The sequence below is a fragment of the Mercenaria mercenaria genome, chromosome 16 (genome assembly GCF_021730395.1).
Source record: "Mercenaria mercenaria strain notata chromosome 16, MADL_Memer_1, whole genome shotgun sequence".
Lineage (NCBI taxonomy): Eukaryota > Metazoa > Mollusca > Bivalvia > Venerida > Veneridae > Mercenaria > Mercenaria mercenaria.
In genome coordinates, this window is record NC_069376.1 from 33,675,948 (window position 1) to 33,700,106 (window position 24,159).

General features: G+C 37.3%; 1 protein-coding gene across 2 annotated transcripts in view; it reads right to left on the bottom strand.

The window, feature by feature from the left end:
- The window catches only part of LOC128549606 (diacylglycerol kinase theta-like), a 65,488-nt gene that overhangs the window by 28,309 nt on the left and 13,020 nt on the right, over window positions 1–24,159 (bottom strand). For both annotated transcript variants that reach the window (XM_053526657.1, XM_053526656.1), the window contains exons 3-8: window positions 22,264–22,352; window positions 20,519–20,650; window positions 17,841–17,982; window positions 14,221–14,337; window positions 4,527–4,624; window positions 1,631–1,703 (exon numbers count right to left, since the gene is read on the bottom strand). In XM_053526657.1, the coding sequence (XP_053382632.1) occupies window positions 1,631–1,703; window positions 4,527–4,624; window positions 14,221–14,337; window positions 17,841–17,982; window positions 20,519–20,650; window positions 22,264–22,352 (651 nt within the window). The remainder of the gene's footprint in view (window positions 1–1,630; window positions 1,704–4,526; window positions 4,625–14,220; window positions 14,338–17,840; window positions 17,983–20,518; window positions 20,651–22,263; window positions 22,353–24,159) is intronic.

The window sequence follows — 24,159 nt, forward strand, 5'->3', positions numbered from 1 at the left end:
AAGTGGGTCGCCTCTCTTATATTTTCTATCTCGGGTAATATTTTAGTATGAATCTGAGAACTGCATGATTTTACCTGCAAAAGCAGTTTGAAACATAATATTTGTATTTATCCTACCCTCATATAAGATATAGCGCAATATTGGCCTGCCTAATAAACTTTGCTTTATCTAGTCAGTGTCAAGATATCACTTTTGAAATCACTTATTTTATCAAAATTTTGTATTTAAATCATCACCATTGTATTGGAAATGTCTCAACTTGGAAATTTTGAAAACAATTTTTTTCCGAATTTTTCATTGAAACTGTTATCATTGTATTGGCAATGTTCTAACTAAGAAAATAAGTTGTAAAATCAAAAGTTTTTATCCAGAAACAAAAAAGTTATTGCATTTTTTCAATTTTTCACAAACTGAATTACACTAGCAAACATCATATTATATGACGTCAAGTCTGCATGCTGTTGCTCTTTCCAACGACTTTTTTCCCTAATTTTCTGAACAGGTAGGATAAATAGAATATTAGATTACTGTCTAAATAAATTTAAATTTATTAGGCTCGTCTACGAAAAAATATAAGGCTCGGTAGAGCCTCGCCTAATATATTTTCTTCAACTTGCCTAATAAATTTAAATTTATCAGACAGTAACCTAATATTCTCTATTTTTGTTACTTCCCTTATATAACTTTCTGTTCAGAAGCTTAAAACTTGCAAATAAAACCTAACAACAGAATTTAGATTTACCATACATTCTGTATTCCCTTTTCTAAATCTGACAAGCTGTTACTCATTCTGTATTTGCAGGGTCTTGATTTTAAACCATCAACATATTTGTAATTAGTAAGTCCTTCTTTACCACAGTTATCTATTCTTGATCTGTAGGTCTCCCTATCCCTAAATATGGACAAAATCCTCTCACCCTCCACAATTTAACCATGATGGACAAATTCCCCCTTAGATTTTTTTCAAACTTTGTTTCATTCTATAATCAGAATTTCATATTTATCTTATAAAAAATTGTAATTTTTAAAAATCTGTTAACCTTTCTCTAAATCTAAAGTTTCAAAACCAAAGGGCAATTTTGTTGATCTTTGTCAGATTCAGCAGAGACGTTTTTGCCTAATGTAATTTTGTCCAACATTCCCCATTCCCATCAGCAAGACCTCTTTTTATCAATTTAATTCATTCTTACTTTACCACCTATTGTTTTTTCTAGATTTCTGGACCCTAAAATAACATACCACTAATTCTTGATTATCAGCTCCTTACTGATGACCATTCGGTAGAACTAAGGACCTTCCGCATGCCATATTGACGGCATCCCAAGCATGGTGTGAAATTTGATTCCACCTTTGCGACCAGTGTAGATCATGATCCTGCACAGCCATGAAGTCTGATCATGATCTGCACTTTTCGCCATTCAGTCAGTATCTTTTTGGTATGCATCCTTTTAAACAGATAATGGTACTGCATCCAAATTGAAAGATGGACAAGGTCATTATAGAAATGCAGCAAGATAAGGGTTAATAGCTGTGTCGGACCAGGAATTAGTAGTAACACTCAACTGTGAACAACTGAAAGACCAGGCTTCTCTGATGTAAAATGACCAATCCTTACTCAAACAATACTTACCAAACTCTGATGCCTCGGCAACATAGTAATTTTTTGGGTCGTCAGATATGTGGAATGTTTTCAAAGCTGCCTCCTGCAAAGTAGATAAATAACTTGTTCAACAGTATTTCAGATATATGTGAAATAGTGCTGCTTGCAAAAGAAGGTAAACTAGAAAATGCTTTTGTAAAAAAGCGCATGTCTCCCCCAATGCAAAGTCCTATAGGCAAGTCAATAGGGGTCAGGAGCGAAAGTCAAAGAGACACTGATGGTTGGCTGCAATAGGGATCATCTACTTGGCATGTCCAATCATCCCGCTAAATTTCAACACTCCTGGCCTAGTGGTTCCCAAGTCACTGTTCAGGCTTCTGTGACCTTGACCTTTGGTCAAGTGACCTCAAAATAAATAGGGGTCATCTACTCTGCATGTCCAATCATCCTATTAAGTTTCAACATTGTAGGTCAAGTGGTTCTTAAGTTATTTCCAAAAAATGACTTTACATGAACAAGCCACTGTGACCTTGACCTTTAATAGACTGACCCCAAAATCAATAGGGGTCATCTACTCTGCATGTTCAATCATCCTATGAAGTTTCAACATTCTGGGTCAAGTGGTTCTCAAGTTATTGATCAGAACTGGTTATCAATGTTCAGGCCCCTGTGACCTTGACCTTTAACGGAGTGACCCCAAAAACAATAGGGGTCATTTACTCTGCATGAACAATCATCCTATGAAGTTTCAACATTCTGGGTCGAGAGGTTCTCAAGTTATTGATTGGAAATGGTTTTCCATGTTCAGGCCCCTGTGGCCTTGACCTTTAACAGAGTGACCCTAAAATCGTTAGGGGTCATCTACTCTGCATGACCAATCATCCTATGAAGTTTCATCATTCTGGGTCAAGTGGTTCTCAAGTTACTGACTGGAAATGGTTTTCAATGTTCAGGCCCCTGTGACCTTGACCTTTCACAGAGTGACCCCAAAATCGTTAGGGGTCATCTACTCTGCATGACCAATCATCCTATGAAGTTTCAACATTCTGGGTCAAGTGGTTCTCAAGTTACTGACCGGAAATGGTTTTCAATGTTCAGGCCCCTGTGACCTTGAACTTTAATGGAGTGACCCCAAAGTCGATAGGGATCATTTATTTTGCATGTACAATCATCCTATGAAGTTTCAACATTCTGGGTCAAGTGGTTCTCTAGTTATTGATCGGAAATGGTTTTCCATGTTCAGGCCCCTGTGGCCTTGACCTTTGACGGAGTGACCCCAAACTCAATATGGGTCATCTACTCTTTATGACCAATCATCCTATGAAGTTTCAACATTCTGGGTCAAGTGGTTCTCTAGTTATTGATCGGAAATGGTTTTCAATGTTCAGGCCCCTGTGACCTTGACCTTTAACAGAGTGACCCTAAAATCGTTAGGGGTCATCTACTCTGCATGACCAATCATCCTATGAAGTTTCATCATTCTGGGTCAAGTGGTTCTCAAGTTACTGACCGGAAATGGTTTTCAATGTTCAGGCCCCTGTGACCTTGACCTTTCAGAGTGACCCCAAAATCGTTAGGGGTCATCTACTCTTCATGATCAATCATCCTATGAAGTTTCAACATTCTGGGTCGTGGTTCTCAAATTACTGACCGGAAATGGTTTTCAATGTTCAGGCCCCTGTGACCTTGACCTTTAATGGAGTGTCCCCAAAATCGATAGGGATCATCTAATTTGCATGTACGATCATCCTATGAAGTTTCAACATTCTGGGTCAAGTGGTTCTCTAGTTATTGATCGGAAATGGTTTTCCATGTTCAGACCCCTGTGACCTTGACCTTTGACAGAGTGACCCCAAAATCAATAGGGGTCATCTACTCTGCATGACCAATTATCCTATGAAGTTTCAACATTCTGGGTCAAGTGGTTCTCAAGTTACTGACCGGAAATGGTTTTCAATGTTCAGGCCCCTGTGACCTTGACCTTTAATGGAGTGACCCCAAAGTCGATAGGGGTCATCTACTTTGCATGTACAATCATCCTATGAAGTTTCAACATTCTGGGTCAAGTGGTTCTCTAGTTATTGATCGGAAATGGTTTTCCATGTTCAGGCCCCTGTGACCTTGACCTTTGATGGAGTGGACCCAAAATCAATAGGGGTCATCTACTCTTTATGACCAATCATCCTATGAAGTTTCACCATTCTGGGTCAAGTGGTTCTCTAGTTATTGATCGGAAATGGTTTTCAATGTTCGGGCCCCTGTGACCTTGGCCTTTGACGGAGTGACCCCAAAAACAATAGGGGTCGTCTACCCCAGCAGCCCTACAACACTATGAAGTTTGAAGGTTCTAGGTCAAATGGTTCTCCAGTTATTGCTCGGAAATGAAGTGTGACGTACGAACGGACGGACGGACAGGGCAAAAACAATATGTCTCCTGGGGGAGACATAATTATTGGTTTTACTAGTTTTCAAAAGTATTTCAGATATACGAAATTACTCCTCCCATAAAGATAAACATTTCTCAATGCATGTCAAAGTTACGGACCTAACAAGATCTAACATGACCTTCAAGCTCCAACTGTGACCTTGACCTTTGAGATAGGAACCTGGGGTTTCGGCAAGACACTCGGTCTCACTGAATTTAACATTCATGCCAAATATAAACAAGATTGCTCCATGCATGTCAAAGTTACGGTCTGGACAAACAAATCCCGCTAGAGGCACACACGCACATTCACTGAACAGCCATTTGGATGACTATGTCTTCGCTTCCGCAAGCGGGCTCGACAAAACATCATTTTAGAAAAATAGTATTCATATTACGAAAATCTATTATTATTACGTTAAGTATGAGAAACATACTGAAAAAAAGATCCTCCAAAATATATCATATGCCCCTTATATACATAAATTACAGTTTTCTTACCAGTATTGCCTGGGCTGGGGCATTTTTTGGAACAGAAATTGTCCTATATAAACGCCTCTTCATGGAAGCATTGCCATCAAACACACGAATCACCTCCCCTGAAACAAAAAAATCATTTTTAACATCTATTTATATCTTACAAACTGGATTAGATACCTGGAATGCAGACAGGCAAAGAGATATACTATTGGTTTAGGGCCGATCTAGGACAAAATCACTTTTATGGTCCTCTTCTATTTGGAGGACTATCTCATAGAACATTAAAGTACTTTGTGTGCACCTAAACTTTTCATATGTAACAATGTACAACAACAAAATTGCATTCCCATGGAATTGAAGTGAAAAACGTTATACATTTTGAAATAAACTGTCTTAGACAATTGTAAATTACCAGTTATCAAGTTATATCCAATGCTATCTTTGTAACTAGACATATTTATGCTACAGTCTAACCTGTACTAACGGTCACCTCCTTTCGGCTGTCATTTTATGACTCCCCCCCCCCCCCCCGACAGATTTTCCTCTATTTCATCATTTTATTCAGCGGCAACCTCCAACCCGTGGTCAGCTGCCACCGGAATTGCCTCCCGACCACCACATTTGACCCCTTTCAGCAGCCATGTTTCTTCCCCAAACCAATTTTTAGGCAAGAATCACCGAAGATACCCGATTATTGAGAAACACGTGACTGCTAAGTTTCGCATCATTTCACCACAAAAACGACAAAATGACAAGAGCTTCTCAATTCAAACTGATAACCAAAGGTGTGATCCTCTTTTTGTTATGATAAAATGGCCAATAATCATCGGCAATTAGTGTGTCACCTTGTGTCAATTTTGTTGTTCACAGTTTGATCTCGGTTAAAGATAATACTTGATGTTTTATAACTATCATAATATTTGTGATTTTTTTTACATTTTTTTCATCAAAATACTATTACATTTATACGAAATAAATTTTGCTTAAAAGAAATATAAACCACTCGATTATTTACGGAACGTATCAGCAATCTTAGATTTTAGCGTAGACAGTAAGCGAGAAGAGTAGCTTTCCTTTACCAATATGGCGAAAAACGTAAACAAACTTGTTTTGGTTTGAAGCTGGAAAATCGTTTTGTAAAAAACACGCCGGAGTTGTTGACTGCTAAGATGACCATTCGTACTGCGAAGGCAAATGCACGTCATTGTATCCTGGTAAAATAATTAGAGTAAAACGAAAAAGAAATGGGCCTATGGCCAAAGTCATGCTTGAACACTTGTCAGAAGTCTAAAATAAATATATACTGGCTGCCCCTCCAATCAGCGGCCAAGTTGTCTGTTTCCCCTGACTGGCTGCTTAAGACAGGTTAGACTGTATGTGTCAACTGCTAACAGTTTTAGGAGAAGCTGACCTTAGTACAGTTGCACCCAGTAAACTAGGGGGTGCACTAAAAGTAAAGAACAAAATATAGAATTAAATAAAATGTTAAAAAACTCTCAAAATCAAAATGCTCACTAGAAAAACACTTCTTTAAAACAATAAACAATGTAAACAAAAGGAACAAGTCAAGAGTCGTTCACCTGTGTGTTTCATAGCCAGTTTACTGTGGCACTGCTTACAGAATATATTTTTTCAATCCTTTCTCAGCTCTCTAAATTAGAGTATAAGTATAGAAAAAAGACCTTTCAACTGGCAACCAGGGTTTGTGGGGGGGTTGTGTGTCAAATTAAATTGCCTTGAATACTTTTGACAAAGCAACATCTAGCAGTAATTTCTGTGAAATAACTTGAAATCTTGATCGTAGCTTGCAAAGTTTGATTATAACACAACATAGTTCTGAGAAGATCTGCTTCATTTCTGCTAGTTTGGTACAGGGTCATGCAATAATTATTCTTACGACGTTTTCAATGAAACTGGCCCAGTAGTTCCAGAGATAACAACTGTTGACATACAGGAGATGGACAACAGACAATGAGAAATCACAATGGCTCAGTTTAACCATAGGTTCAAGTGAGTCAAGGAAAAAAAGAACTTAAAATGATTGAGGTCAAACACAAAATGCAAAAATAAACAAACAAACTGACTAAACAGATTAAAACAACCTATATATTTAAAAAAAAAAAAAAAAAATAAAAAAAAATAAAAAAAAATAAAATAAAATACTAAATAATCCAAAGTGTCAGCACCACCACCTGGAGCAATGGGTAACTTTGTTTTTGTTGGGTTTAACGTCGCATCGACACAATTATAGGTCATATGCTGACTTTCCAGCTTTTATGATAGAGGAAGACCCTATGCATCAGGCACCTGGGTGGAACAACCGACCGTCTGTAAACCAGCTGGATGGCTTCCTAACAAGAAGAATTCAATGCCCCAAGTGAGGCTCAAACCCACTGATGTGGGGGGCAAGTGATTTGAATCAGAACTTAACCACTTGGCCACAGAGGCCCACACAGTGGGTAAGTGTTGGACTTTTCAACAGTATTCATGAAGCTTTTAAAACACAGACTGTTCTGCTATACTGCTTTTAGTTTCCAGACTAAGAGAAAACTTTAAACATTTGGCCTTCAATATTTCATCTGGTCTATATTTCACAGACTGTTCTTTTTTTATGAACTATTATAAATAGACATAGGCAAGGACAATATGTTACATTGAAATTTTTGTTTTGTTCTGCTCAAATGTCAGCATTGCGAAATGCGAACCTTGCTTCTATTTGTATAGCTAAATCCATTTCTTTAACTGCTTACCGTATTTCCCCATGAAGATCACTTTTTAGACAAGTTTTTAAAACAAGCAGGCCATGATGGCCTTGAATCGCTCACCAGAGTAGAGTTGCTTGCTTGAACAAATTTCTTAGCTTATGTTTCAAAAACAACAAAATTAGGAGAGTGTGTCAAGGTAAAGATAATGCAAGATTACTTTAAGTTTTGAAATCTGTAAAACAAGAGCTGTCACTAATGGTGACAAATGCCCCCCACAGCACCTTGACCTTTGACCTGGTGACCCCAAAGTCAGTAGGGTTGGTGTACTCATAAAGTACTATCAGCATGTAAAGTTTGAAGGTCCTGGGTGAAGTGGTTTGCGAGTAAAATGCCTTCATGCAAAAAGTTAATATTGGCCCCTGTGACCTTGACCTTTGACCTGGTGACAGTAGGAGTGGTGTACTCAGTAAGTACTATCAGCATGTTAAGACTGAAGGTCCTGGGTGCAGTGGTTAGCCAGTAAAGTGCCTTCATGCAAAAAGTTAACGTTGGCCCCTGTGACCTTGACCTTTGACCTGGTGACCCTAAAGTCAATAGGGGTGGTGTACTCAATAAGTACTATCACCACGTGAAGTTTGAAGGTCCTGGGTGCAGTGGTTCGCGGGTAAAGTGCCTTCATGCAAAAAGTTAACGTTGGCCCATGTGACCTTGACCTTTGACCTGGTGACCCCAAAGTCAGTAGGGGTGGTGTACTCAATAAGTACTATCAGCATGTGAAGTTTGAAGGTCCTGGGTGTAGTGGTTTGCGAGGAAAGTGCCTTCATGCAAAAAGTTAACGTTGGCCCCTGTGACCTTGATCTTTGACCTGGTGACCCCAAAGTCATTAGGGATGGTGTACTAAATAAGTACTATCAGCAGGTGAAGTTTGAAGGTCCTGGGTGTTATGGTTCGGGAGTAAAGTGCCTTCATGCAAAAAGTTAACGTTGGCCCCTGTGACCTTGATCTTTGACCTGGTGATCCCAAAGTCAGTAGGGGTGGTATACTCAATAAGTACTATCAGCATGTGAAGTTTGAAGGTCCTGGGTGCAGTGGTTCGCGAGTAAAGTGCCTTCATGCAAAAAGTTAACGTTGTGACTAACAAACTAACTAACGAACGAACGAACGAACGGACAGTTGAAAACTAATATGCCTCCCTTCGGGGGCATAAAAATACTACAGGTGGTCAAAATCTTTTTGCTGTAGCTTAAAAACAAGAAAGAAGGTCAGTAGGTCATATTGACGGTCACTGAAAGTCAGTTTAAAGATCCGCATGCTAAACTGTACATGTCATCCAATTTTCAAGGTTGTATCTTAAACAAGAGGACCATGATGGTCCTGAATCGCTCACCTCTTCCCACATGACCCAGTTTTGAGTATGACGTCGTTTTTTCTATTATTTGAAATAGTGACCTAGTTTTTGAGCTCATGTGACCCAGTTTTGAACTTGACCTAGATATTATCAAGATAAAAATTCTGACCAATTTTCATGAAGATCCATTGAAAAATATGGTCTCTAGAGAGGTCACAAGGTTTTTCTATTATTTGACCCAGTTTCAAACTGACCTAGATATCATCAAGATGAACATTCAGACCAACTTTCATACAGGTCCCATGAAAAGTATGGCCTCTAGAGAGGTCACAAGGTTTTTCTATTATTTGACCTACTGACCTAGTTTTTTACGGCACGTGACCCAGTTTCAAACTTGACCTAGATATCATCAAGGTGAACATTCTGACCAATTTTCATGAAGATCCATTCAAGGGTATGGCCTCTAGAGAGGTCACAAGGTTTTTCTATTTCAAGGCCTACTGACCTAGTTTTTGATCGCAGTTGACCCAGTTTCAAACCTGACCTATATATCATCAACATAAACATTCAGACCAACTTTAATACAGATCCCATGAAAAATATGGCCTCTAGAGAGGTCACAACGTTTTTTCATTATTTGACCTACTTTTTGAAGGCACGTGACCCACTTTCGAACTTGACCTAGATATCATCAAGATGAACATTCTGATCAATTTTTATGGAGATCCATTCACAAGTATGGCCTCTAGAGAGGTCACAAGGTTTTTCTATTTTTAGACCTACTGACCTAGTTTTTGACCGAACATGACCCTGTTTCGAACTTGACCTAGACATCATCAAGATGAACATTCAGACCAACTTTCATACAGATCCCATGAAAAATATGGCCTTTAGAGAGGTCACAAGGTTTTTCTATTATTTGACCTACTGACCTAGTTTTTGACCGCACGTGACCCACTTTCGAACTTGACCTAGATATCATCAAGGTGAACATTCTGACCAATTTTCATGAAGATCTCATGAAATATATGGCCTCTAGAGAGGTCACAAGGTTTTTCTATTTTTAGACCTACTGACCTAGTTTATGATGGCACGTGACCCAGTTTCGAACCTGACCTAGATATCAACAAGATGAACATTCAGACCAACTTTCATACAGATCCCATGAAAAATATGGCCTTTAGAGAGGTCACAAGGTTTTTCTATTATTTGACCTACTGACCTAGTTTTTGATGGCATGTGACCCAGTTTCGAACTTGACCTAGATATCATCAAGGTGAGCATTCTGACCAATTTTCATGAAGATCTTGTGAAATATATGACCTCTAGAGAGGTCACAAGGTTTTTCTATTTTTAGACCTACTGACCTAGTTTTTGACGGCACGTGACCCAGTTTTGAACTTGACCTAGATATCATCAAGGTGAACATTCTGACCAATTTTCATGAAGATCTTGTGAAATATGTGGCCTCTAGCGAGGTCACAAGGTTTTTCTATTTTTAGACCTATTGACCTAGTTTTTGAAGGCACGTGACCCAGTTTCGAACTTGATCTAGATATCATCAAGATGAACATTCTGACCAATTTTCATAAAGATCCCACAAAAACTGTGACCTCTAGAGTGGTCACAAGCAAAAGTTTACGGACGCACGCACGGACGGACGGACGACGGACACCGCACGATCACAAAAGCTCACCTTGTCACTTTGTGACAGGTGAGCTTAAAACAAGAAAGTAGGTCAGTAGGTCAAATTCACGGTCACTGAAAGTAAGTTTTAAGATTGGTGTGCAAAACTGTACATGTCATCCAAATTTCAAAGCTGTATCTTAAAATAAGAGGGCCATGAAGGCCCTGTATGGCTCACCTGACCTATTGACCTAAAGATCATCAAGATAGTTTTATTAAGATATGGTCATAAATGTGGCCTCTGAAGTGTTAACTAGCTTTTCCTTTGATTTGATCTGGTGACCTAGTTTTTGACCCCACCTGACCCAGGTTTGATCTTGACCTATAGATCATCAAGATTAACATTCTGACCAAGTTTCATAAAGATATTGTCATAAATGTGGCCTCTAGAGTGTTAACTAGCTTTTCCTTTGATTTGACCTTGTGACCTAGTTTTTGACCCTACATGACTCAGATTCAAACTGGACTTTGAGATCATCATGAGTAACATTCTGACCAAGATTCATATAGATATAGTCATAAATGTGGCCTCTACAGTGTTAACAAGCTTTTCCTTTGATTTGACCCGGTGACCTAGTTTTTGACCCCAGATGACCCAATATCGAACCTGTCCAAGATTTTATTTAGAGTAACATTCTGACCAAGTTTCATTAAGACAGGGACAAAATTGTGACCTCTAGAGTGTTAACAAGCTTTTCCTTTGATTTGAACTGGTGACTTAGTTTTTGACCCCAGATAACCCAATATCAAACTCATCCAAGATTTTACTGAGGGAAACATTCTGACCTACTTTCATTAAGATCGGGTCAAAATTGTGACTTCTAGAGTGTTAACAAGCTTTTCCTTTGACTTGACCTGGTGACCTAGTTTTTGAACCCAGATGACCCAATATAGAATCTGTCCAAGATTTTATTGAGGGTAACATTCTGACTAAGTTTCATTAAGACTGGGTCAAAATTGTGACCTCTACAGTGTTAACAAGCTTTTCCTTTGATTTGACCTGGTGACCTAGTTTTTGAACCCAGATGACCCAATATCGAACTTGTCCAAGATTTTATTGAGGGTAACAATCTGACTAAGTTTCATTAAGATTGGGCCAAAATTGTGACCTCGAGAGTGTTACCAAGCTTTTCCTTTGATTTGACCTGGTGACCTAGTTTTTGACCCCAGATGATGCACTATCGAACCTGTCCAAGATTTTATTTAGAGTAACATTCTGACCAAGTTTCATTAAGACTGGGACAAAATTGTGACCTCTAGAGTGTTAACAAGCTTTTCCTTTGATTTGAACTGGTGACTTAGTTTTTGACCCCAGATAACCCAATATCAAACTCATCCAAGATTTTATTGAGGGTAACAATCTGACCAAGTTTCATTAAGATTGGGCCAAAATTGTGACATCTAGAGTGTTAACAAGCTTTTCTTTTGATTTGACCTGGTGAATTAGTTTTTGACCCCAGATGACCCAATATCGAACTCGTCCAAGATTTTATTGAGGGTAACATTCTAACCAAGTTTCATTAAGATTAGGCCAAAATTGTGACCTCTAGAGTGTTAACAGTCAAATTGTTGACGACGACGGACAGACAACGGACACAGGGCGATCACAAAAGCTCACCTTGAGCACTTTGTGCTCAGGTGAACTAAAAACAAGAAAGTAGGGCCAAAAATAGCAAATTTTGACCCTTTAAGGGGCCATAACTCTGGAACCCATGATGGGATCTGGCCAGTTTTCAAAAGGAACCGAGATATTATGCCAATACAAGTTGTGTGCAAGTTTGATAAAAGTTTATTGCAAAATGTGGTCTCTATCATGTTCACAAGCCAAAAATAGCAAATTTTGGCCCTTAAAGGGGCCATAACTCTTGAACCCATGATGACATCTGGCCAGTTTTCAAAAGGAACCGAGATATTATGCCAATACAAGTTGTGTGCAAGTTTTATTAAAGTTGATTGCAAAATGCAGTCTCTATCCTGTTCAAAAGCCAAAAACAGCATATTTTGGCCCTTTAAGGTGCCATGGGATCTGGCCAGTTTTCGAAAGGAACCGAGATATTACACCAATACAAGTTGTGTGCAAGTTTGATTAAAACTGATTGCAAAATGTGGTCTTTATCGTGCTCACAAGAAATTGACGGACGGACGACGGATGAAGGGCGATCACAAAAGCTCACACTGTCACTATGTGACAGGTGAGCTTATAAAAAATTATAGACCAAGAAAAAAAAACAATGCAAGTTTCTTCGTTCATATGTACTTTTCTGCTATTTTGTCGTAAAGGTTGTCTTTAGTTTGCAACTGACATGAAAATTCTCTTTGAAAATAAATGAACATTGCTCTCTAAAAATGTTTGTACCTCAAAAAGCTATTTGAAAATGATTAGCGGTATAAATATAAAACTTTTCACTTAAAACTGAGGAAAACATCTTGTACAAAAAAAACATGCAGTCCTTTTATTAGTCTATAAGAACATTAACCCAATAAATATTTACCATAGGTCTTGCACCCAGGGGTAAAACCTAAAACGATTTATTATTTGATTTAAATGAAAAGCATGACAGCTCCTATGTGTGGATGGTCATTCTTTTTTTTTTTATAGCACAAATGCCACATAAAAAGCTTTAACTGAACAAGAAAGAAAACTAGAATTTTCAAACATCTCTCTACTGTGAGGATTTTCAGGCTATTATGTATGATAACAAATGTGAACAGTGAATTAAGACTGATAACACTATGTCTGGTTATCATGCAGGATATATGTCTACATGATACCCCAGTCACACATATGCGCCGACAGCTACGTCTAGAAACGTAGTAATCCGTATCGATCCGTACCTCAAAGTAGTAATCCGTATCAATCTGTACCAACACTTAGTCTAAACGTATTCAAGACTTATCCCAAACTTCAAAGTTTCTCCAACTTTCTAACATGCACAAAAGTTCGAGGGTCCGTAGCCATTTGAGCGTGACTTTAGTCCAACCTGGTTGAAACTTATTCATCCGTAGTTAAACGTACTAAAACATCGTTATCCGTACTGAAACGTACCTTGCCGTAGCTGAACGTAGGTATCCGAGGCTAACCGTACACAAGCGTAGTTCAACGCCGTTCACCGCAGACCCGTCCACGCGCTGGGCAAGTTGCCAGGCTTAGTAAAACGTAGTACGCCATACCTATCCATACTTATTCGCGTCCTGTATTTGTTTTTTTTTTGTCCCCGTTTCTAACAATTTTTCCCATACTAAGACGTACTGCTCCGTATTTAATCCATGTCCGCTCCAGCCCATCCGCACCGTACCTCAACACACGGACATATCCGTATGTGTGACTGTAGCAATACATGTTAACCATAATATGTCATGATATACACATTTTATCGTTAATTTTGCAGTCGAAAGTTAGCTGTTTCCCCTAGGCAAAAGTGGCAATATTTTCCATATTTTCGCTTAAAGAATCCTTGGAATTTAAGGAAATGTTTCGTTATATTCATGTATATGATAAGCTGTCTACAATATTTATGCGAAAACCATCATAAGTATGGATCCAGATCAGCCTGAACATCCGCTTTTCAGTTGCAAACAGGTGCTGAAATTGATGAACGAACAGTATTGATGTGGGGATTTACAATCGATTTGGGGATTAACAAACAGTATGGATATGCACTTATGTGGATCCTTGCTGGTTGCAAAGCCCTATTGTTGGTTTTTCGCACAGCGGCATCATATGAGCCGCACCATGAGAAAACAAACACAGTGCATTTGCGACCAGCATGGATCTAGACCAGCCTGTGTATCTGCGCAGTCCGGTCAGGATCCATGCTGTTCGCTAACAGTTTCTCTAATTGCAATAGGCTTTGAAAGCGAACAGCATGGATCCTGACCAGACTGCGCGGATGCGCAGGCTGGTCTTGATCCATACTGGTCGCAAATGCACTATGTTGGTTTGTTCGCACAGCTATTTTCACACATATATACTTACATTCCGTATCTTTATCCTTCTCTTTACCATCTCTGTCACGCGGAGACCGATGTTCTCTGTCTTCCTCCTCATTTCTCGAGTCTCCGCTACTTGACCAGTCTTCTGAGATTGTTCGCGCTATTTCAGTAACAAAAGAACAGAATTGAATTTATTTACCGGAAGTCGAGGATAATGAACAAATTTGAATTCATTGCTAAACAAATATTAATGTATTTAATTCAAAGGTAAGTTTAGTGTTTTTAGTGCTTTTCACCATGAGGCAAGACCATTTAAGTTGGATATCTCCACTTAGGAGGTGATGCATTAAAAACCTACAAATGTTAACAATATCGATGACCTCTTACGAACTTTTTACTTTCACAAAACAGCTCAGAATCAAGAATCTTATAATATGTTGTCATTTCTTTTGACATTAATTGACATGTTAAATGCTACTTTTGTTTACACTTTACTGAAACAATGAGTTCCCACAATATACAAGACAGAGCACCTTCATTTATAATGTAACTGCTAACAGAACTGCTCTTTTTCAACTGAAAGAAATACTCACTTGGTATATCTGTATCCGCAGAAAGCACAAAAGAAAAACCTTCATTATATCTATGCAGCAAGTCATTTTCAAATCCTAAACCATTTTACGTACAGGGATAATAATGTTTTAAGTAATTTTATCTTCAGTGTCTGTGTGTCTAAGCTGTGATATGTCACTATTGAATTCTGTTTTTTTTTTCTAAGGCCAGGAATCGTGCTAGCAGTCAGGAAACTCAGTCTGCGAAGCATTGAAAGCAATATTCCCCAGTCCCTGGTTCAAATCCCAGTCCAGCTGGTTACTTTCATCATCTTTTGACTCATGCAAGAAATTATTCATAATCAATTATGAAAGAACAGTATTCAGATTAGTTTATTCTGATTTATTTAAAGACCTGCTCCAGTCCTTTTAACCTTAAATTGTCACTGAAAAAGCATAAAAATCCTGACTATGAACAGTGACGCCTGTCAAAATAGAGTCTATTTTAGGCCAGAGAAAATAAATGTTTAGATTCTCATCCGAATTTTGAGAAAAAATGGGGCGGGTGGGCACTTTTTATTTTCTATTTTTTAATTTTGAAAAATGGTAGTCTGGAGGTAAATTTGACTAATAATATTTAAAATATCACTGTATTGATATTCTAGTGTGTTGCTGTGTCCTTGAAAGCTTTTATATGTAAAACCCATTTTGAAATACATATATATGAAAAAAATAATTTCATGTCATAAACATTTATCTTATTTATAATTTGATAGTAAATCATTTTGTCTGATGTTGATTGTATCCTGTACAAATAAGTAAATATACAACAACAATGGCAATCAATATTTGTCTGCTCAGTGATTTGCAAATTCAAAATATTTAGTTCTGTCAAAGTACAACCACGACCTGTAAAGAAAACAATCAAATCTGTCATTCCTGCCGAGCACGTGCTAAAAGCTATATACCCTTGGAAACGCTGATGCTGTTGACTTACGAGCTTAAAGTATAAAATACAAGGAATCTAGTAGTTTTACAGCTGAAAAAAAATTCAGATGTTTCTTAATTTGATGCACTTGCATACATAACATATTTTTATCCTATTTCCAGATCTATGAAACATATAGCCGGTTAATTCAATATACTTTGCACGTGAAAGTGATCGACATGTCAGACTTCCCCACGAAGACAAATGTTTCTGATAAACACAATTGAAATATTGAAATCCAGACAACAGATACTTATTTCTAATCAATAAAAATTAATAACAATCAAATCAGGATAAGAAAATACATTGGCTTTACCTTTTTCTAAAAGTTTTTGAAATCGAAAGTAGGTTGCCAGAACGTCTGCTAGTCGTGTGAATTGCCGATTTTTTATGAACATTTCTGTTAATTTATTATAATAAGAGGTAATGTCATGGTAAATTTTAATATCAGATACTTTCAAATGCTGTTAAATTGTCTTTGCATCACCACAGTATGTCAAATATTTTCTTTAAACTCGAGAATTATGCAACTGTTTATGCAAGTGTACCAGTATCCGGACATAAAATTTTGGATATTCGGACTTTGATTTTTGACTAATAAAAAAATTCGAGGCGGGGGGTTTCAGATAGGGGCGGGCGGGGATGAGAATCTAAAAACTAATTTTCTATTGCCTTATATAAAATTCTGTATTAAAATACCTGTGGTTTTGCGTGCTAAAGTGTGGGCATGGCTGTTAACTGTTACCTAATGTAATCATGGGTTGCATACACACAATAGAATTTGAATAGCCACGGAGCTGGGCTTTAAAGCTTACTGTGAAATCATTAATATTCATGGGGACTAATTTGTCATGGATTTCGTGGTTGAGTCAATCTACAAAATTTAATCCCAACAAACAAGTAAAATTCCAATTCATTTTATGCTCAAAAGTTGAAATCCATGAATTCATATCCCAATGAAATTGCCGTTTTGACAAAAATCACGAAATTTCATGCCCATGAAATTAAATGATTTCACAGTATGTGAATCACTCTTCAAAGGCCACTTCCTGGAAAAACCAGTACTGGTGTCATATGAGAACATTGAGAAGACACATGGACATGGTCCCATGGGGCTCCAATCCAAAACCTCAGCACTGAGCCACTTATACCTTGACCATTAGACTTCTGTCCAAACATACCTAACTATGTTAGATTTGCGATAAATGCTTTATAATTAAATGAAAAAGTAATGATCAATATATTGTAAAATCATTAATATCTGCAGGACTTTGTGACTTCAGCAATCCACTAAATTTTAATTCCAACAAAAAAAAATTCCCCAAAATACTCTATTCTTGTAACTTTGAAGTTTAAAATTAGCTAGTCATGCCTGCTGAAATCACAAATTTTTACGTGCACAAAATTATCTTTTTTTTACAGTACTGTAAAAGCAGAAATTCTCGCAAGGGTTTAATTTTTGCTATACAGTCGACATTGTATTAAGAGACCGCCCAAGGGACTGTTAAAAAGTGGTCTCTTAATGAATTTCAGTCCGGTGAAGAGAACAGTTATTTTTAACTGCTAATGTAACTGTATTTATTATGAACATACATATATGTATATATATTTCAAAAACTGTGAATATAATAGCTGGATTGTTCGTCAGTTCGACTGTTACAAAAGTTAATTGCATTTAGGCAGGTGCAAAACGTACTCGTTAATTACACAGGTGAAGAAATGCCCGGCAGGAATTTGGTACCAGGTCGCTTAATAATACTTTTAATGAATATTTTACCTGTCGGGACTACATTAATGTGGTCGCTAGTCTTTTAATAAAAAAGCCGTTTAATGGAATGAATTTATATACTGAAAACTTTCGGGAGGGATTTTGACTGGTCGTTTAATACAAAAATTGCTTAATAGAGGTGGTCGCAAGTACGATGTCGACTGTATTCGGAAGGCCCTACATCTCGCGAAAATTAATCCTTGCTTAAATTTATTCGTATAAAGTAATTTCAAGTAGGGTACTAGTTTTACAATTTCGCAAATATTTAACCTCACGAACGTACTCAAAATTTCAATTCAGAAGTTTTGAGCTAGCGAAAATATGTGCTTTTACAGTTCAATTATTATGATTCTCACTTGTTTTTTTACTCATTCCCATCATGGTTTCAACACTGAGGTCCATTCGTGGCATTGACAGACAACTAGAGGGTAACATGATTTCTCGTAAACTACCAAAATTGCACTCAGCTGGAAGAAGTCGGTAACAATTCGCATGGGCCTGCAAAACATTACATATCATCGCATTAGGTATATTATAAAAATAGTGATTTTGTATGTGAACAAGATTCCAGACAAATTAAGGTGATCAAAGTATACAGAGGCCTTACAATTTTGCTTACGTTGTAATATATAGATATTTGAGTAAACATGAATCTTTTGAAATTAAATGAATTCATCTTTACAAAATGATACAAATAAGAGGGTGATGTTTGCCCTAGATTGCTCACCAGAGCTTGCTTGAACAATTTTGTAAGACATGATAATTGAGCCGCGCCATGAGAAAACCAACATAGTGCATTTGTGACCAGTCAGGATCCATTCTGTTCGCTAATGGTTTCTCTAATTGCAATAGGGTTTGAAAGCGAACAGCATGGATCCTGGCCAGACTGAGCAGATTTCAGGCTGGTCTGGATCCATGCTGGTGAAAAACGCTATATGTTTGTTTTCTCATGGTGCGGCTCATATTATAAACAAGTCGAGCTTGCAACATGCAAATAATCGAAAGCTCGAATCATCCAATTAAGAATCTAGACTTCCCTATGTTTACCAAGTAATTCTTAAAACAATAACATTAAGTTCAATGCCACTTGGGGTTGCGAAGTTTACCAAAAACAGCAAGTTTTCATTCACATTAATCACAATGCATGACTTGTTCTTCAACTGGTAAATGAAGCCAGAACTGATTTTCACCACACAGGAAAAAAAATATGTTTTTCGATTCTGGCCTGACCAATAGGCTCTTTTTTCACGTTTACCAAACTGTAAGACTTTTTTCAGCAGTCTTGCCATGTTAAGAAAGTTTGAATGTAACAGAAGCCATTCCGTATTCCTTGGATATTAATATCATTACACTGTAATGTGTTTACAACGTAAAAGGTTAAGGAATAATTCAACCAGATTTATTGCGTCAGCTTGGGACATAAATATTAGGGGTGCGTACCGGTTCTCGATATGTATCGAATACCGGTATTCAGGGTTCGATCGATACATCGGATCGAACGTTCCTGTATCGATCAAAATATCAATCAAAAGCTAACTACATGGTAAATTTATGGCCTCATTACCGCAGATACCTATGTATAATGCGCAGTTTTTTGACCCCGGGACCACCCTGAATCGTGGGCGTGCAGATTATACACAGGTATAGATGATTTTCCAACTTCAAAACAAGTTTGTTTCCGATGGTCGCCATTTTGGTAAAGGGAAACTACACTCCGCGCTAACTGTCACCGCAAAAATATAAGATTGCCCTTACGTTATGTAAAAGATCGAATGGTTTAATTTTTTTTCAAACAAAATTAATTTCATACAAATTTGAAAGTATTTTGATTAAAGAAATATTAATAAATCACAAAATTTATGATACTAATTAATGACCGAATATTCTCTTTAACTGGGATCAAAATGTGAACAACAAAACTGACAGAGGTGACAGCTAATTGCTGGCTATTTGATCATAACAAAAAGACTATCACACCTTTCATTACATTTGAATTGAGAAGCTCATGTCATTTTGAAAGATACCATTCTGAAATATTGAATCAGCTGTTAGTTATTTCTTCAAAATAGTTAATTAAAAAAAGGTAAAACAACAATTCTAATATGCTTGCCTCTGTTTCCTGAAGAAAAATGTATCCAAGTCCTGTGATTTTGACTCAGAATAGACCGACCTTAGAAGTGAGTAATTATAGTTCATATTGCATTACTATAATGGTCTTGTACTCTGTTATTATTCTGTTTGAAAATATCATACGATATATCGAATATCGATCATTTTGTATCAATACAAATATCGTATCGATCATTTTGACCGATACGCACCCCTAATAAATATTGGGACATAAATATCAAAGACACATTGATTTCTAAAAACCTAAAAATACAATTCTGTAAAGTATGGTTAAGAATGTGTGTGCGAGTGTGTGTTTGGGCTTAATGTCTTTTTCAACAATTTTTCAGTCATATAAACAATGGTGTTTACTTGTAGCAGTAAGCATAATTCCTAACTCACTGGAATATCAAACTGTAGACACGTGACATGATACCCCACCTAGTCACATTATACTGATAGTGTGTGACCACTCCTAGCACTATCCTCTTAATGCTGAGTACCAAGCGAGGAAGCTACTAGTACCATTTTTTACGTCTTTGGCATGACACGGCCAGGGATCATACCCATAATCTTCTGCACTCGAAGCGGGTGCTCTACCACTAGGCTACCGAGGCGGTCAAAGTTTGGTTGAAAGTGACTAAGTGATGTAATGGAGGTTCTGTACAAAAATTATAGACGATGGACAGATGACAGACATGAAAAACCTTTTAAGCTCACAATGAGCACTTCGTGCATGTGTTCAGCTCAGCTAAAAATTTAAAGTTTGCAGAACAGACAGATATACTTTTCAAAATGTATGTTCAAAGCACAGTTAAATGTGGATTGCGCAATCGATTTTCTCCACTAATTTGTAATCAAAATGCCTGTAACCTTTGTCAGAAAGGTCATTCTCAATGGTATTATAAACATGACAATATCTTACCGTTAATCCACACCACTCACATCTCATACCAGCCAGACACTCTGATGACCAGCATGTTTTCTTGCATGCCAGACATTTAGAATTGGCTGGCAAGTTCCCTTCTCGCCAGTGATGATAATGCACAACAGACTCCTGAAAAACAAACAAAAAACATCGTTCAAGTTCGATCATCAATTTCACCAGATGCGCAACTAACATGGGACTTTCTGAAATTTTCTCATTATGTATGTGTTTCTAACAAGGAGATGCGTTTTTAAAACACAAAATTATACCCCAGGGTGTATGACCAAAGATGTTGTTTTTAGAGGTTTTAATATAATAGGCGAGGATAATATGGAGGTCAAGGTCATCTAATTATGGTCAGTTTGTAGGTCTTGCCACGTTTATTTAGTGTGCGTGTGAATTAAATTGTGTCATATATGTTGACTGTAGGACCAAAAATAATGTCTATCAAGGTTTAAAGTTTGAAAATGAAGGTCATATGAGGACCAAAATCATGTTTGTAGACCTTGCCACAAGGATTGTTGAGTGTGAGCGCAAGTGTGAACTAATTCATTTCATTAATGTGGGCTGTAGGCAATCTGGTGGTACGGACGGACAAACGGACAGTTCAATCACTATTTGCCCGGGAACATAAATTTAGCACCGTTTTTTTTTTAAAACAGTTTTCTGTTGTGTAGCTCACAGTTAACCATACCAGTTTTCTCAGGATTCTGTATCAGTACCAACTTGGTCTCCGCATGTAACTCACTAACTGCCAACTTCCCAACATGAATAAAAGGTGAAGAATGAATGAATTCAGACACAATGTCTTTCATCAAATCATCACAGAGAACATCTGTGTTAATCTGTATTCAATATGACTGAAAAAATATACACGTCTTTCAAGCTTTTCCTATCAAGCAGTGGTTGGGAAAGGAGGGCACCATTTTGCACACTCAGTTTAAAAAAGACCCATCGAAATTCCAATAAAATGTACGAAAATCCCGACAGAAAAAACATATTAAGTCGCAAAAATCGCTAAAAAAATATACATTGAATCAAGTCTGAGTCAATGACGCGACGTAGTGGTACTTTCCACGGATAACTATGCTAAAATAAATCGCTTCCGCAGTTCCTATTTATGATTGCATGCAGCGATCCAATCAAAGTGTTTTTTAGAAAAATCTCTTTATGTCACAGGTCAGCCAGACTTTCTGCGTTCCGTAGTTGCTACTAAGAAATGTATTGACAATTTCAATCAGTAAAAATGTGAATTTTATTTCTGGCCAGGTATATTTGGAAAGGTATATCTATTAGTATTAGTCACAAGTAGTTCTTGTTTGATTTGCATTTTAAATAAATAGCGTAAAGCATGGTGAAAAAGATCACTGTCGGGACGACTTCCAATGGCTGACATCGCCTATTTAAGTTTTTATGTTTGACATTTTATTTATCGTAAAGTAGTAACGGAATAAAAAAACTTTGCATTGCATTACATTTTCATTCCTCTACTTTTTATAGAAAATTACGGTAAGTTGAAATGTTGAAAGTGAAAGTGGAACGAGAGACAGAGTACTCTTTTTAGATCATCAGATTATTCACTTTTTGTTGACATTTTTCGTTGAAATTAAAAAGCCCCATTCTATTTGAAAATCCCCCATTAATTTCAGGGCCAAGGGGGGATTTTTCACAAATTTTCTTCCCAACCACTGTATCAAGCTGTTCATGGCTAACAAAAGTCAGCGGTGAAAATATAAACTTACCCGTGTAATAGTTGGAGAGTAGGTTGCACACTCTTTGCAGTCACTGACAACAAAATCATGGCAGTCCAAATGTGCATAATATTCACAGACTGGAAAAGAAAACACCAATATATTCCTTTCTTTGATAAGACTTAATCTTTTATATAGCTGATCTGAATAAACAAGAGGGCCAAGACGGCCCTAGGTCGCTCACCTGTGAAACATACCATAACAGTGTTAACATGTTTTACCTAGTGATTTCATGGAGAAAAATATTCTGACCAATTTTCATTAAGATTGGACAAAAAAAACACGGTCTCTTGAGTGTAAACAAGCATTTTCTTTGATTTGACCTAGTGACCTAGTTTTCTACCCCACATGACCCAGAGTCAAACTTGCCTAAAATTTCATGAAAACAAACATTCTGACAAAGTTTCGGGAAGATTGGAGCAAAAAAGTGACCTCTAGAGTGTATACTAGCTTTTTCTTTGATTTGACCCCATGTGACCCAGATTTGAAAGCATCCAAGACTTCATGATAACAAACATTCTGACCAAATATTATGGAGATAGAATAAAAAAATGTGCCCCCTATGGTGTAAACAAGCTTATTCTTTGATTCAACCTGGTGGCCTAGTTTTTGACCCCACATGACCCAGATAAAAAATTCATCTGATATTTCATGCAGACAAACATTCTGACCGAGTTTGTCAAATGAACAAGAGTGTTAACAAGCTTTTCCTTTGATATGGCTGATGACCTAGTTTTGGCCCCATATTATCTAGTTTCAAACGTGGCCTAGAAATCATCAAGATAAACATTCTGACCAAGTTTCATGAAGATAGGGTCATAAATGTAGCTTTTCCTTTGATTTGACCTGCTGACCTAGTTTTTAACCTGACATGACCCAGTTTCGATCTAGGCCAAGAGAACATCAAGATAATAATTCTGTGCAAGTTTGTTTCAAATCAAGGCATAAATGAAACCTTTATATGGCTGAAATGGCCAAAACAGAAAGTTTTGCACCTTTCAGGGCCAGTAACTCTAGAACCCATGATGGAATCTAGCCATTTTCGAAAGTAACTGAGATCTTATTGTGACTTAAATTGTGTGTAAGTGGTTAAAATCAAATATAAAATGTCGCTTCTATTGTGTTCACAAGGTAAAAATTACCAAATGTTGGCTCTTTCAGGGGTCAATCAGGGGCTGTAACTCTGGAACCTGTGATTGGATCTAACAGATTCATTATGGAATCCAAGATCTATTGTTGTTGAAGATATTTTGCAAGTTTGTATCAAATCAAACCATGAATAAAGTCTCTATATGGCGCAAAAGCCAAAATAACCCATGATCTGGCCAGTTTTCGAAAGGAACCGAGATATTATGCCAATACAAGTTGTGTGCAAGTTTGATTAAAGTTGATTGCAAAATATGGTCTCTATTGTGTTCATAAGCCAAAAATAGCAAATTCTGGCCATTTAAGGGGCCATAACTCTGGAACCCATGATAGGATCTAGCCAGTTTTCGAAAGGAACCGAGATATTATACCAATAGAAGTTGTGTGCAAATTTGATTGAAATTGATTGCAAAATCTGGTATCTATCGTGTTCACAAGAAATTGTGTACGGACGGGCTGACAACAGATAAAATGCAATCACAAAAGCTCACCCTGTCACTATGTGACAGGTGAGCTAAAAACATGTATATTTTACAAATATAGTATATGAATAAATACAGTGGGCGCAGCCAATCTGAAGTGCAGTAGGATATTACAATGTTCTGGATAGATTTCCAAAGCCCTGTGCATTATTTGTTATAAATAAATTTTTCATCAGTATACTATTTGATTTGGTTGTTTATTCATTTTTGTAGGATTTAATGATTATAGGTCACATGGCAACTTTCCAGCTTTTGATGT